Source organism: Ixodes scapularis, unplaced genomic scaffold, assembly GCF_016920785.2.
Source record: "Ixodes scapularis isolate PalLabHiFi unplaced genomic scaffold, ASM1692078v2 PGA_scaffold12__126_contigs__length_90152505, whole genome shotgun sequence".
Taxonomy (NCBI): Eukaryota; Metazoa; Arthropoda; class Arachnida; order Ixodida; family Ixodidae; genus Ixodes; species Ixodes scapularis.
The window spans coordinates 44499463-44515147 of NW_024609838.1; the positions used below are offsets into that span (position 1 = coordinate 44499463).

General features: G+C 48.4%; 1 protein-coding gene across 1 annotated transcript in view; it reads left to right on the top strand.

The window, feature by feature from the left end:
* The window catches only part of LOC8034745 (probable RNA-dependent RNA polymerase SHL2), a 46017-nt gene extending 32417 nt beyond the window's left edge, over positions 1–13600 (top strand). The window contains exons 9-10 of the mRNA XM_029968705.4: positions 940–2286; positions 11615–13600. Coding sequence (XP_029824565.2) covers positions 940–2286; positions 11615–11863 — 1596 coding nt within the window. The 3' untranslated portion in view covers positions 11864–13600. The remainder of the gene's footprint in view (positions 1–939; positions 2287–11614) is intronic.
* Positions 13601–15685: the final 2085 nt, after the last annotated feature.

The following is a 15685-nucleotide window of genomic DNA, read 5'->3' on the forward strand; positions in this document are numbered from 1 at the left end:
CGAAGAGTATGTGGGAGGCGCAGGGGTACGCTTAAGTCACCGCTCGTGGAGCAGGCTATGAATTTGGCGGTGCAAAAACGTGGAACATAATCCTCTACTAAAGAAGAAAGAGTGGAGGGCTTTGGATGGTTACAGATGGTCACCGATTTTTCGGACGCCGATAATTTGGAATTGTTCAATATTTCGGACCTAAAGGAGGAGCCATGAACTACCCAAAAGAAATAGTGCATATTCGCGACCAATGTTTCGGACAGCTTGAGGTCGGAAAGTTTGATTTTTCGGACAAAGTTGTCACGAGCGATCAGCAAGAAACACTACCGAGAAGCCGCCATTTTAGATTCTATGTTGGCTGCACATGGATTGGCTTGGTTCGGCAGCGCTACTTGAGTACTGCAAAGTCCTACCGCTAGGCGACGCTATGCTACAGCTTCTTTTTCTCTAGCTGTGCCTCATTATTATCGTCATTGTTACCGTTTTGCTTTGTTCGTTCGCCATTCTGCACTTGTGGACTTGCGCCTCTCATCTTGTCTCGGTGAATCGTGTTTTCAGACTATGCTGGCTTGGGGACGTCATGACCCCATCTGATCTTCCATTGCTGCAAAGAGTCGCTAAGAGGCGCGGAAAGTACTTGACCATAACGCTAGAAAAGAAAGCAGCGATTCCTGAGCTAATAGAAAGTGGCCGAACGCAAGCAGAGGCGTAACCTGAAGCAACGCACTATTGACAGCTTTTTTAAGCCCGCTTAGACATAATAGAGGCAAGTTTTTTAGCTTGCAGATTTTTTCGACTGCTCTATTACTAAGACTTTTTTTCGGTCGCTGCGAAGTTCGAAAAATCGGTCGGCGAATGTATAGTTTATTAACAAGCTTATTAATCACTTTGCTTGCCACTATATTTACGTTCGTCGGGATTGACTACTCGACCATTCATTAACTGCAGCTGGAAGGCATGATCCAGTTCGTCTGCAACTACATCAAGAACGACAATGTCGGCATCATGTCCAACGCCCATCTGGCATGGGCAGACAGCCTGGAGGATGGCATCTTCTCGAAACAGTGCCTGCAGATTGCCCGGAAGATCTCGACCTGCCTGGACTTCGCCAAGACCGGCGAGACCTCGTACCTCAACAAGGATGAGAAGCCCATTCAGTACCCGGACTTCATGGAGAAGGGAAGCTCTAAGGACACGTACCGCTCGAAGCGTGTCCTTGGCCACCTGTACCGTCTACATCGGTCGCTTGAAGCCGTCGTGGGCACCGACTTTCAGACGTGCGTCAAGGACGGAGACGCCGACTGCTCGCTGTTTGCACTCCCTGGCTGGGAGGAGTACGCTGCAGCTGCTGAGAGCGTCCGTGCAAACTATGCGTCGCAGATGGCGCGAATACGACGCCAGTACGGCATCAAGAGCGAGGGCGAAGTGGTCGCGGGACTCATCAACAGCACGTCCAGGTACAACACGAGCAATAAGGACAAGACAAACGTCGAGATCTGCGTGGAGAAGCAGTACCGCGCCCTGGTGAGAGCGACGCAAGAACGCTTCTACAGGGACGTCAGCGCCGCCTGCTACTGCAGGAACGGACACTCCGGCGGCGTTGCCGTGGACGTTGGGAACACCGTGGCCCTGCGGATGGCGTCCGCCTGGTACATGGTGACGTTTTCCGGAGCGCGCCTGGACAAGAACTGCCAGAGCTTTCCGTGGGCCATCGCGGATGTGCTCGTGCTGGTTTTGAAGGAACGGAGCGCGTCGGGTGCTGATGAAAAGATAGTGCCGCGGAACCTTCTGATCACGAAACTGAATCGCGTGATTGCTGGGGAGGGACGAGAGGGCGAGCTTGCCCTCAACGTCATCAGGAAATGGGCGACCAAGGAGGAACTGACGAAGCGGACGGCAACGAGGGGACCGGGCATCTGCGAACCTTGTCTCGTCGCGCTGTTTGAGAGTTTCATCTCTCGCGCTTTGTATCCGGCGACGCCGGTGGACGAAGAGAGCCCGGGGAGCGCGGCTCTTCAGCACACGGCGCAAGACTGGTTCTTTGGGGGTCAGCTGCCGACCGTCGGCGGCTACGTGGTCGGATTTCTCCGGTACCTGAGCAGCGCGATGGTGAGGTTCCCGGAGTGCGACGTCTGCAACTTGTCCGCGTCGCACACGCACACGGCGACGATGGCGGCACTGAGGACTTACAGCATGCTTGCGCTCTCACGGGACCCCTGCCACTTGGGACTGCCCTGCGTCCAGAGCCACGAGCCGTTGCAAGAAATCCTCGAGGGAAACCCGGTTCGGATACAGGTGAGACTTGAACACTCATCTCGCTGCAAGGGTGAGACCGGAGCACATGTCAGGCTGTGTTCCATCTCACCCAAATGGATCCGAGTTACTCTGGCGGGTTGTGTCACGTGACAACACGAAAAAAAAAACGCTGGACGCGGGTAGGTTCTTGAATGCCAAGGCGCAAAACCTTTGCCCTGGAGTAAGATTGAGTAAATTTTGGAAGACCGTTTTAGAGAATAAGTGCTACCACATTTGTTTTGTGTGGTGCCCCAAATGAGACTATGTCCAGTGTCATCTAGGTTTTAGCTAGTGCTTTCTATATTGCGGGGGTTCTCAAACTGGGTTCCCCGGAACACCGGGGTTCTGCAAGCTGGCCTCCTGGGTTCCGCGAGCACCCGAATTGCAGTGCCCCCCCCCCCCCCCCCCCCCCTTCCATAGACTGAGATTGAGTTGGTGTTGTCAGTGATGTGATTGCTGCGCCAATTGCGCCAAACTGCGCCAAGGGGCTAACCCTGCTACATCTTGCTACATTTTGTCAATATATGGCTAATCTGCGCCAAGCCTGCGCCAAAGGTCCAATTTCGGTCGCCTTTCAAAACCGAAACTAAACTGAGAACCGTAATTGAGCATGCGTGAGCTATAGGTGGCGCAAGCGGCCGTCCGACACAAAGTACCCGGCATCAATCCTCCATCCGGTCTTGCATGGTTTTTGCCGCCGTCTCGCGTTTCGCGCCCTCGCCGCCATCGCCGTCACGGGAATCTTATCTCGCGTCTTCTTTTTACATTTTTTTTCGCGGGAATGTGCGGACTCTCCGTCGCTAGTGTGCCGGGTGCCAGCTATGCCATCATGCTGTGAAACAAAACCACGTTTTTGCACGGCGAGAGTTACTTTGTGAGCTGAAACGCTCGCGCGACCACTGGGTCACCGTGGTCGTGCGACGTCGGGTGTTGCCGTCCCCACGTCGCTACAGATATGGCGCTTTCTAAACTTGTTCATCGACATTCCTCTTCTTCTAAAAAATCCATCTTTGACTCAAAGACTGCTCGTCAAAATATTTATTACCTAGATTTCTCTCGGCGGGCTATCTTTCGAGAGGGACCCCGCTACGTGAAAAATCTGCCGCCAAAAAAACGTTGGCGAGGAGAAGTAAGCTGAAGCAAAGAAGGCAATGTCTCCTCGCTGAAACCACACAGCGCGCTTGTTTGTCTCGAGTTCAGTCCTTGCTCAGAGCGCTCCAAAACACTTTTGGCCCTGGCTCACGATGTCATGCATCGATGCGCTTAGGTTCTGTTTTTCTTTCTATTTAGCTTGTACCTCGTTTGCCGGCCTGGCAAGCACGCGCCGCTGGACTGTTTTATTTTTTTTTTTTTTTGTTGAATGCTGGACAGTTGTATTTTGCATACTATCTTGGGATTCAGTTGGCGACGGAGCGGAGTGGCATTGTTTCGGTTTCGAATGAACAGCCGTTGTCTCTGCTCGCGCCACAAAGCACGTGCCACTGCAAGCTTGCTGAAGTTGCCCTCAAGTGCATGTGAACATGACGGCACGACAGAGCACCAGCCGGGGCGCTTGCGATCCATTGTTTTGTGTTCGCTTACTTTTAACGAAAATCTGGCACGTCGGGAACCAGGAACCAGTAAAACGGTGGCGAGCGTTCTTTCGAAATTTCTCGGCAACGCCTACAACACTGTACACTTGTGGGATGTCTCGGCAGTAAAAACAGAAACAGCGAGTTCCGTCATAACACAGCACAAAGTGCCCTTCGTTTGTCCAGCACTTAAAACAAATATTTTTATTTTTGTAAGAATATTTCCTCCAAAAGCCACTTTTTCTGCTCCGAAACACTGTTTTGGCTGCTCCAAAAGCCACTTTTGCTGCTCCAAAACACTATTCTGGCTGCTCCAAAGGCCACTTTTGCTGCTCCAAAACACTGTTTTGGCTGCTCCAAAAGGTGCTCCAAAATGGCTTAGGCCAATCACATCACTGTGTTGTGGAAAAAGCAACCGCACCCTTCGCACTAATATGTATATACAGTGTAGACCGCATATAACGTATGTCGGGGGAGTCGCGAAAATCCGCACTATAAGCGGTAGTGCGCTATAACCAAAACATCAATTTTTCAGGCCAAAATGCATGCCATCAGACAACTTACCTTTGTAAAAGAATTTATTTTATGTTAGATGCAAAATAAAGCTTAGTTTGAGGAAAAGTCTTTATTTCACATGACTAGTACACTTCTCTCTCAAGTGTGTCACACATTTTGAAAAAAATGAGCGACTTGTGCCTGGCGCAGCCTTTTAACGGCGTCGCGGGTTGCGGACGGACGTCGCGAGCGTTCAGGATTGCTAACTCTAATCACTTTTCTCCGGCGATGAAAACGCGTGAAAATTCGCATCCTTTATACGGTGCGCGCCAGTAATACCTTCAACTTGAGCACAGGCATGAAATGCTCCAAATAAGAAATCCGGGCGATGTTCGAAAACACAAATGCTTAGAAAGCACCACTGTAGTCGAAGTAAACAAACACAACGACACGGGCGTTTCTGCTGTCTTGAGAGTGCCACCACAACATCGCCGCACGAGTAGGTGGATCTTCCCTTCTAGTACGTGCTGGGTTATCATAGCGACACATAACGAAAATTCACAGTCAAGGATAGCGCTTTTACGCGGAACGATGAACTTCCACCACGCCGCCTACGTCGACGATCAAAACCGATGCCATGTTTGCGGATAGAAGCAGCTGGCCGGCCGGCCCGCGACCGGAAAGCAACGCGCGCGAACACTTTTCCTCAACCTGCGATTGGTCTGTCGTTGCGGAGAAACGCAGCGGAGGCATGCACGCGCGTGAACGACACGTGCGTGCGTCCCTCTGTCGCTATGGCAACTGAAGCCTCTCTCTTCGCTTCTCCCCGCTCCTTCGAGCAACCTCCTTGCCCCGCGAGTGCCGCTTGCGACTAGCGCCGTTATCTAGTGTCGCACAGGGAAGCGTGCTCGCTGCGCCGGTCGGTCGGCGCGGTCGGCGGGCTGTTCCAGAAATCGCACTATAACCGGTATTTCCCTTCGCGCACCTGCATTTTAAGTGGTATATAATTACATGGAGCTCTTTGGGAGGCGAACCGGTGGTTTAAAAAAGCCGCGTTATACCCGGTCCTGCACTATAAGCGGTTATGTTGTAAGTGGTCTATACTGTATACACTGTATTTGCACGAATATAACGCAACCACGAATATAACACGAGGGAAAATTTTGATGCCCTCAAAAAATAAAAGACTATTATAACGCGAGCCGAGGCCGCATCAATTTCTCGCACTCGGAGGCATAGCAGAAGTGAAAGGTCAATGGAAATAGAAGAAATATCAGTTTATGTTTTGACTGCACTCATCCTGACTGCTCAGGTCCGTCCTATTACAATCCACTTGGCCACTACACAGATAAGCAGCAGCACGGCACCACTTGTCTGGTAGTTCCATTTTCTTCCGTGTGAGCTCCTTGGCAGCCTACAATCCAAGCAAGGCAGGAAGCAGAAGCACCAACACACAAACACCAGAGCACTCTGGAGCGTTAACTAAAAAATGCGCAGGCAGAAAATATACTGCTGAACCCGATACACGACCACACTTCTTGTTCTGGTCCCGCTGCATAAACAAACACGTCGTGTTGCACGATTGCGGAAACGCGGTCGGTGGTCTTGGCTTGGCTTGTGTTGACTTGACTTGGCCTGGCTTGGCTCCGATTGGCCAGTGCCCGCATGGCGCATGCGCCGAGTTTCTGTGGCATGCCCGCGTTGTACAAACACAAAAGCAATAAAAAATTTTTTTTTTAATGTTTTCTATTCGCCCCTTTACGTGGCCCAGTAGCTAATAAATTCCCTTCCACATCCCCACTTCTTTTCCCACCAGATCTCCTGCATTAAGCAGGAGGGATGGCCACCGATCTCTATTGTAGTAGGCTCGATCGCGAATTGAGAGCCCGTTGGTGTCGCCACCGGCGGCCATCACTCGACACCAGGCAATACACTCAAATCTATGGGAGAAACGCATAAAAGTAAGAATATTGAATCATGTTCGCTGTGCTCGCAGGCGAGTATTTTACGGTGTGCTGCGATCCTTATGTCGGGTGTTTGGAGATCGAATCGGTATTTGTCAAACGTTCGAACGCTGATTAAAAAATTCTAACGTACCGGAGCGCCTACACCCGAGCTGGCAAGCTTGCTCTCGTGGTGGAGTAAACGAAGGAACTTGCTGTCTATGAGACCGTCCTCGGGGTAGCCCAGAAGTTGATGAATGACGAAGAAATTCCATCTCGACAGAGGCTTTCCGCGAGTGAGCAAATTCTGCGTAGCAAAGCCTTCGAGCTTGTCGTCTGCTAAACCCAACTCAACAAAACTGCCACCGACTCTGCGGTAACTCTACGTAAGTCTTGCCTCACTGAGCTGCACTACAGTGGAGTCACTCTCGACCACAAAATATTTATTTATAAGAGCTGCGAGGGCTGTCACTTTTAATGTTTGTATGCAAGCTATTTGACGGGCTTATCGAAAAGCAGTCAAAACGTTTCACTGCCGACAACACCTTAGGAACGGGGGAAACGGCACTTTTTCTCGTTTTTCCCATGGAGTCTCATTCATTGGTTGGTTTCAATCAATCGGGGGTAGAACGGCTGCGCCATTTGCGCCATTTTGCGCCAGACGCATGTGTCTGCGCCATCCTGCACCATGTTGCAGAAACTGTGCCACAGCCAATACCTCGCGCCATTATGCGCCAAATAGCAAAACATAAGCCAAAAAACTTTACTTTGTCTTGGTTTTGGTTTTATTGACTCAATTGGCAACAATGAGCGCGTTTAGCCTGGTCGGCCTTGCAATCCTTTGTTCTGTATATTCTCCCTGTGTATCCCAAGTCGTAAGTGCCCGAAAAAACTCTGATTCTAAGCGCCACACCACCTGCGACTGAATTGTTATTCTTCAACCATAAGCGGTTAAGCAAGTCGGCTGAGGTGAGGTCGAGTCGTTAAGCGTCAGATTGCCTGAGGCTCTGCGGCCTGGGATTCGGACGTCAGCCAGTTGAAAACATGAGAAAAATATTCCTTTTAGTGCTTCATCATTAGATGTTGGAACCGCATTCTCGCAAGATAAATCGCGATTTAATAGAACAGAAACGCGGTCCGATTTGAAACCTTGCCGGCCAGCAGCTCTTACGCGAGTGGTAGATCTACTTGGCGTACATTAACCTTGCTCCTGCTTATCGCTTCAAATACGATAACTTCGTTAATCATAGTCTGCTGCTTCAATATTGAGTTGCACAATAGGATAAACTCGAAATTCGTTGCCCTGTTCCTCCGTGCAACTGCACTTCCGTTGCTTATGCACGACACGTGGTTCGCACATATAATTACTATGTCGAGCACGTGTGGGTTGTGCGATAAGCAGTGCTGGTTTGCATTTTGAGCAGCTGGAAGCCACTCGGAAGATATCAAGGACGCTATCTTCAGAAACATAGGGTACTTGCTTTTTAATTCTCATTAAGGCTCTCAAAGTTTCAAGTTTTTGCATCTTTTACACTGTTATCCCATCTACCTAGGTCCCTAACCACTCATGTTCATCTGTGCTGCTAAGCACGATTGAAATTGCTCCCGTGCTTGTCTAAGACACAGGCTGAAGTGCAATGAAAACTGATCTGAGCTGCTTCTAGCCTGCTCCAGAACGTAGTTTTAGCTGCTCCCAACCTGCTCCACAACAGCTGTTTCAGCTGCTCCCGTGGCTGCTCCCAAGTGCATTTCATGAGTTCCACCCCTGATCAATGGCGACCGGTGGCGACACTCGGCCCCAGCTGCCGAGGACGCGGTCCGCGATCCAACCTACTACAATAGAGATCAGTGGGGATGGCTTTCTCCAGACTTGCGCGCCTCGTGGCTGAACTCGATTTGAAATATAACGCGAGGTGCGTTTTGGAGCACATAGTCTCTGCCTTATTCTGTCTGTCCCTCTGCCTTCTTATTGTCTGTAGCCCTCCATTTTGTCTTATTCTGTCAGTGCAATTAACTCTTGTTCACTATATAGACGCCTTAAAGGGCAACTAGGCTCAATTCCGAAAAATTTAGGCTTCCATGTGATTCACATTCACAAAGCACTACTAAACAACTCTACGTCTTCGGATTCGCGAAATGTGGAATATTATTTGTGTAATCCTAATTTAAACATCAGCAGATACCGAAACCGAAACTTCGGTTGCGTCAGGCAACATTGGTCTCGGGTCGTCAGAGTCATGGCACGTCACGTCGAACCACGTGGTCTTGTGACGTTCGGGAGGGAGCAAGAAACCAAGCAAGGTCTTTATTTTTTTTATTTTTTTTATTGGACGCGGGCAGGTTAGTTTGCATGGCGTGGACGGTGATGGCCCGGGGGCGAGGGGGAAGGGGAGAAGACGAAAGAGGAGAAAAGGAGCGGAGAAACAGACCGATAAGCGCGCAGGGCAGCGCATCCCAGGCGCATCCGCGTTACGGTGATCACGTGAACGCCCGGTCAGCCAACACCGGGAGGAGAAACTCATGACGTCATCATTCAATTTCGCTCTGAGAAGTAAAAACAAACAAAACGTGAGAATGACGTGTGCATGCCTCTGACGTAGTGGCTCAACGTTGGCCGCTCCATCTCCGTGGCATTGACTGCGCTGGTGATTGCACCTCGCGCCGCACGCTAGAGTTGGCAGATTTCGGCGACTTGGCTCGCTTGAAGGTTTGCTGGCCAGTTTATTCAATATATAAACGGAATTAGATCGTAATATTTGACATGGGGTCTTCCTATATGATACTGAAGAGGGCTACATACGGTAGTTTTCTAAATATCAAAAATGAAGCGGAGTTGCCCTTTAATTGCCCAGTATTATCAGTTGGCAACAAAGCAGAGCTGGGGAGGCTCCTTAAAGGTACACTGACAGGGTATTTATGCTCGCCGAGGTTTTTAGTTGTACGTGACATATGAGAGCTCAACTACCCAGAACAGAATTTGCGGCTCGAAATTCGGTTTCTTTCCGCCCGAAAACCGCCGATCAAGAACTGGCCGGTTCGAGTCTCGCTCACTCTCTTTTCCGCGGTCACGGGCCGTTTTGTAAGGTATCGATGCGACCACCAAATTTAATCGAAGTCGTGGGTCACTGAAGACACACACTCAATATTAAAAATAGAAAAAAATATGAAACCCATTTTTGGTGGCTTCTAAAAAGCTGTAGATACGTTGATTGAAAAAAAAAAAAAAATGTTCCACAAACAACCGGAAGCATTCTGTGCGTGCGTCGCTTCGCGTATCGTGGGACTCGCGGGGACGGCGATGGCAGCGGACGACGGGCGTGGGACCTCTATTTCAGAACTGTCGTTCGCGGTACCGGAGAATTTTGTCTGCCTTTAAAAGAGAAATTTGGGACTGATCAAAAGAATTGGTCTTCATCCCGTACGACACGCCCGACCACCAAGCCGATTTGCACGAAGACGTCGCCGAGCCGTCGCTCCCTTCTCGTGGCTGAAGACATCGCTCGCGCAAACGTCAAGCACGACGTGTCTACTTCGAGTTGAATATGCACGCGTACGATTTCTTTACAAGGTGAGAATGTCGCCAATGCGGGGTGCATCCCGACTTCGACCCGGGGGCCGGGAGTGCTTTTGCTAAAGGAAGATCGGTAGCAAACTTTCCAACCTACAGTTTATCGGCTGAATTGTTACTAAGGAAAGAGATCCCCTAGTTTTGATATGCTCCAGTAGCTTAGTGGGAAAGACGTCCGCTTTACATGCCGTAGGATCGAGTTCGATCCCCCGTGAAACTTTTTTTTTTTTTTTCATATGTTTTTCTATGTCTACATTTCTTCTTTTTTTACAATTATCACTGAAGAAACAAAAAAAAAAAATAAGAAACAAATGTTGTGGACGACACGTCACTCAATTAAATGGTATGGGATTTCCTTTTTGACACCTGCGAACTCAATGTAATCACTTTCCACAAAATGCAAGGAGCATATAAATCAGGTAGCGTCCGCTTTCCGAGGTGCCCGTAAATGGTCTACAGGAATTGCAGCCAGCCATTGGTCCCGATCCCGTTGATCTTTCGGAAACTCTGTCGCACAATGCCACTTCTGTTTCGGACGCAGGACATGTGAGCCAGCTCTTCACGCAACATCTTGGGTGTATTCTTTTCGGAGCCGATCAAAATTCACCACGGGCACTCACTACTCATCTCCAACTCTTCAATATACAAAACAACTCATCTTGGAGTACAGAACAACGAGCGGAACATACATAACTGCAAAAGAATCCCACGGCGAACAGTTCCCGTACGTCGCATGTCGTCTGCTACCGGGAAGGAGAAAAAAAAAAAAAAAAACACGGTCGGGTGTAGCCACGTGACTTCCGCCACTCGCTCTCTTCTCTCCACTTCTCCGACCTCCGTCGGGTTTCGGTTTCGAGCAGTTGCGTCTTTTGGCTTTATTAAAAAAATACGCTACTCTGTTGCAAAATATTAATTGGGTAGTCCTCCGACATCATAATGAAGCGCCTAGCAAAAAATTTTAAAAAAATTTGGGGGGTGTCAGTGTCCCTTTAGAACTTTTTGAGGCTTGCTGGGAATCCCTGGGACAAAAAAGTTTGAGAACCCCTTAGTGTATTGAATAGTCAAAAATAAATTTGTCTGCAACAGGACAATGCTGGCCTATTTTCCTGCTGGTCATACCTCGGTGAAGCGCGATCATGAATAGGCTTGCTCACCTCTCTCACACCTCTCTCTCTCTCACATGAGGCTAGGGTGAGTGGCTTTGCGAGCCTCGAAAGCTCATGAGTGAGGGGTATGAGGTTGATGAATGAGGGTTGTGAGGTTGACGAGTTTGCTGACCTCAATGAGTGGTACAAGCTCAAGGGGTTTGGTGAGAAGAATGAGTTTGGCAAGTTCAATGAGTTTGGGAGTTTAAAGTTTGATAAGTTTCTTGAGTATGAGTTCAGTGAGTTGATGTTTGGTGGGTTCATTAGTCTGGTGATTTCATTAGTGTTGAGTTCATGAGTCTGGTGAGTTCTTTGAGCAAGATATTGAACTTGAGGGCAGCATTGAGGGTCGATTAGCTTCTAGTTTGTTTTTCGTATGAGACTGAGGGAGTGGCTATCTTTTAACTTTTGTTTTCGAGAACCTCAAACTCCAGCCTCCGCTGTGGTAAGCAGGCTCTCCCAGGTTTGTCCACCCTGATTTGATTGCGCAGGGTCATTGACACGAAGCCACCGATTGCAGCACTCTACTGCAGCTTTGAAAGAAGGCTTTGGATTTCGGCACTCTGGGTACGTTCAGTGTCCCTGTACTGGACCTCTTGCTCGCAGGTCACCAGACAAGGATTCATGGAGATGCTGCGCTACAGCGTAGAAGACGTGCAGAAGCTGCTGGCCAGCTGGTCTGGCGTGCAAGAGGTGCACATCAGGGGCAACAGCAACCGGGACGGCAGCTACTATATTCTGGTGTCGGCCATTGGCCGCGACTGGCAGCGCTGGTATCTGGAAGAAGTCCTTCTGCAGCCATGGTTGGCCGAGGCTGTGGAAAGACAAGATCTCGCACCTTATCTCCAGGCTTGAGAGTGCCTCTGTTGCGATCGGCAAGCTGTTTGCCGATTGGTCTCCGATTAGTATTCGGTCCATCATATTTTCGGCACGCTGCGTGTCCTCGTTGTGACAAAGCCATAGTGCCACCGTTTGACCACTCTTAAAGTGCCTTACTTCGTGTTTGTCTTGTGACGTTTAGCTTCGGAGCAATGCGGCACTTTGCTCTAGTGTTCTTTCTGAAAGGCCCGTGGTTCATCCTTTATGTTGGGTGAGCCTTTTGCCGATCGGTCTCGTTGTTCGGCGTCCTTGCTGTGGTAAAGCCATCACGCTGCCTTTTGAAAACTCTCTAAGTGCCTTATTTCATTGTTTGCTTTGCGGTGGTCAGGTTGGCATTAAAGAACTACAGCACTCTATACTCGGTGACAAGTTCAAAATGCAGTAAATGCGCTGCCTGCAGCGCAAACTTTCGGTCTTCGACGGCACTTTGGCACATGCGCCGCCAAAACCCAGTAGAAGGCGCATGAGGCAGAGCCTTTACTGCATTCTTAACCTGTTTCATCTTTTAATAGTGCTCTTTACAAAAGCCTGTGGTTCAGAAAGCAACCCGGGGAGCAATATGCCTTTGTGTACATTCCTTGCAAGTGCCTTGATCTTTCTAAGTCATTCCCTAGCTGTTCCTAAAATGTTACCTTACAAGGGAGGCAAACCTTGCCAAGTCAATATACAAGAAGATCATGAGAGATCTCTATGCTTAAAATAAACTGCGTGAGTCGGAGGTTTAGCTGTCGCCCAGATGGGAGTATATTGTGGGCTGGAAAGTTATTTTCTTCTTTATGCGCAAGTTTCATATTGTTACTCAACCTCAAACTATTTCAGAGTTTGCAATTCATTCCTGGTGCCATGCCAGAACAGGTGCTGAGCTTTGGCTCAAGCTATTTCCGCTTCAATCCTCCCTTTTTGCCTTTTTTATTTTAGCAGCTCAGCATACTCCAAGCATCTCTTTTATTTCTTTGGTGGCAATAGTCTTGTTGAGACAATTTTATAGCTCCACTTGTGACCTTTAAATAGTTTTTAAAAGCAAATGCAAGTGGCTTCTTAAAAGTTTTAACCTATATACGAAGAAATATGCTATTTGCGGCACATAGCCAGGGAGGGTCCCATGGGGCCTGGGCCCCATGGGACCCCCCCTGGCTATGTGCCTGCAGCAAAGATCACATTAGTCTGTAATGCTTGTTTTTACTACCTTGGAGACCATTTGCAGTCATTTTGGGTTTCAAAGTGCCATTCGCCCCTTTTTTAGCGTATGATACTGCATTAATTTTTGAAGTGTCACTCAAGCCATATCAGCTATAGCACATATCACCAGTGTAATGCTGTGCATTAGAGGTTGCACTCTTTATACTACAGTGTGCCAAGTCATAAATCAAAAGATCTGAACGTGCCGTCTTGAAATATTCAAGTCCGCATATTGCCTTGCAACCCAAAACAGCTCATGCCGCCTGTGCAGGTGTCCACTGGAGCATTGTTTACCGAGCCTATTGTCGTCACGGTGGATGATGTTGGCTTTTAATGGGAGCTTTTCTCTGTGCTCAAACTTTATTAACCTAGTTGTCAAGGTGCCTAGATATTTTAAGTATTTTTGCACTTGTGGCCATACTATATTTTGCAGTAGTATTGTTTTAGATTTCTATGATATTTTTATGTTTGGCTGTGACGTGTGCCTTGGATTTTTTGTACTCCTATGGAATTAAATCATTTTAGTTATTTACAGATTTACTGCTTGTCCTGTTTGTCAAACATTTGCTGATTGCATTGAATGCAGGCTTCAACACAATTCCATGGTTGGGTACTTGTGATGCTATATGAATAACTTTTTAACCCTGTCGTATTGCTAGAAATTCCACAGCTAACGCTACATAATAGACCAACCTCGCCAAGCGTTGGGCAGATCCGTGACGCCGCCATAACTTTAGTTCACAAGGCAGATGGTAGTTCTCGAGACGCTTCGTGCCGTCTCGCGCTCTGCACGCTCAGTGCATCAGCGAGGTTGTCTCACATGAAGAAAGACTAAAGTTCCCTCAATGCATTGCGGCAGCGGCGGCATAACTAAACTGGCTGGTGGTATCGGTCTGTTGATCAGCCAGATTTTATGAGAAACCTGTCGCCAAGGACAGTAATGATGGGCTGTGGCATACCGCGATAGTGACGTCGCGTGATGCCATAACGACGTGTGATGTCAGTCGTGACGTCACACATAGCATGTGCTCATCTTGTTCACAACACTTTTTGTGTTCCCTGGTCTGTCAGCATATGCTCAAACTTGTGTATGGTAGTTATTTTTCTCTTCAAAAATTTGGCAGCTCTGTTAACACTGAACAATATGGAGAGCAAGTTGTCTGCTTCTTTTCTTACGCGAGAGTTGCGGTGACATTAGAACAATGCAGAGTTCTGATTGGCTTCAATTGAAGGCAAAGTGGGTAGATATTAATGCTAGATGCCTTGAGGTCTACCCACTATTTTTTCCAGTCGGCCAGTAAAAGCTCAACATTCTAACATTGTTGCAACTCCTGTGAAAGAAGCAGACAAACTTGTGTTCCGCATAGACTATTCCGTAACTCGAACCGGCATTATCACGGCCAGGGTCGGATTCAGAGGGGGGGGTCCAGATGTTCTGACCCCCCCCCCCCCCCCCCTCTTGAATTCTGCATCTGTAAAAATTTAGGGTGTGGAAAGGGGGGGGGGGTGGTCTTAAACATGATATGCTGACCAACACCTGACCCCTCCCCCCGCCCCCTCAAGAAATACCTGCGTCCGCCCCCGATCTCGGCACAATGCCACATATGCATTGTGAAAATCGGTGGGAAGCAAAATCTACACGCTCCACTCCTGGCCCACAGGTTCCCAGAATGTAACATGCGCGATGGATTTATGAATGTACGTAGTCTATTGAGCTGCACTTTGTATGACAAAAAGCATTTTGACTAGCAGAATTTTAAAAAGAAGAGTTAAATTTTGGTTTCTGAACACTGCAACTCACTGTGAGAGAGGTGAGGGGGTGATGCTCGACAGTTTCTTTTCCAGTATTTTAGGACAATGTACTTAGCTTCACAAGTAGCAGAAAAAAGAACGTGCACACTGCCGAAACTGAAACTACCACTAATTTGATACTGATATTCTATCTCAGAAAAACCGCGGCGCCGCAGAAAGGCAAGTCACCCATAATATGAAGACACTTCCCTGACTTCACTAGTTTCCCCTTTTTGGATACTTAGGAATTCATACCTGGTTCACACCGTCCACAGCTGGTATCACCCCATCAATTTGAATCTACAGGGTGTCACAAAATAAAATTTACACGGTTTTTTTCACCGCAAAAATAAACTAGGCATCGCCGAACGCTCATTCTCCGCCCAAAGGTAGAGCCAGAGGTCACAACCAGATGCCAAAGTTTCAGCCCGATCCGTTAACATATCAAAAGTTACGAGTGATTTTCTGAAAGTTTCAATAGGAAAATGGCGGCCGACGGAGTTTTCAAACACATGGGGCTCTATGGCACCAGAATCCGAAAATGGGCAAAAATAGGCGCCATTTTCCCATTGAAATTTTCAGAAAATCACTTATAACTTTTGATGAAGTTATCGGATCGGGCTGAAACTTTGGCAGATCTGGTTGTGACCTCTAGCTCTACTTTTGGGGGGAGAATGAGCGTTCGGCGATGCCTAGTTTATTTTTGCGGTAACAAATATCTTGTAAATTTTCTTTTGTGACACCCTGTACTTGAATCGCCCTTCATGCAGCATGGTTCGTGCCGTTCGTGCCCACGCCTCCGCGTCACTTGAGTCTATTTGACTCCAC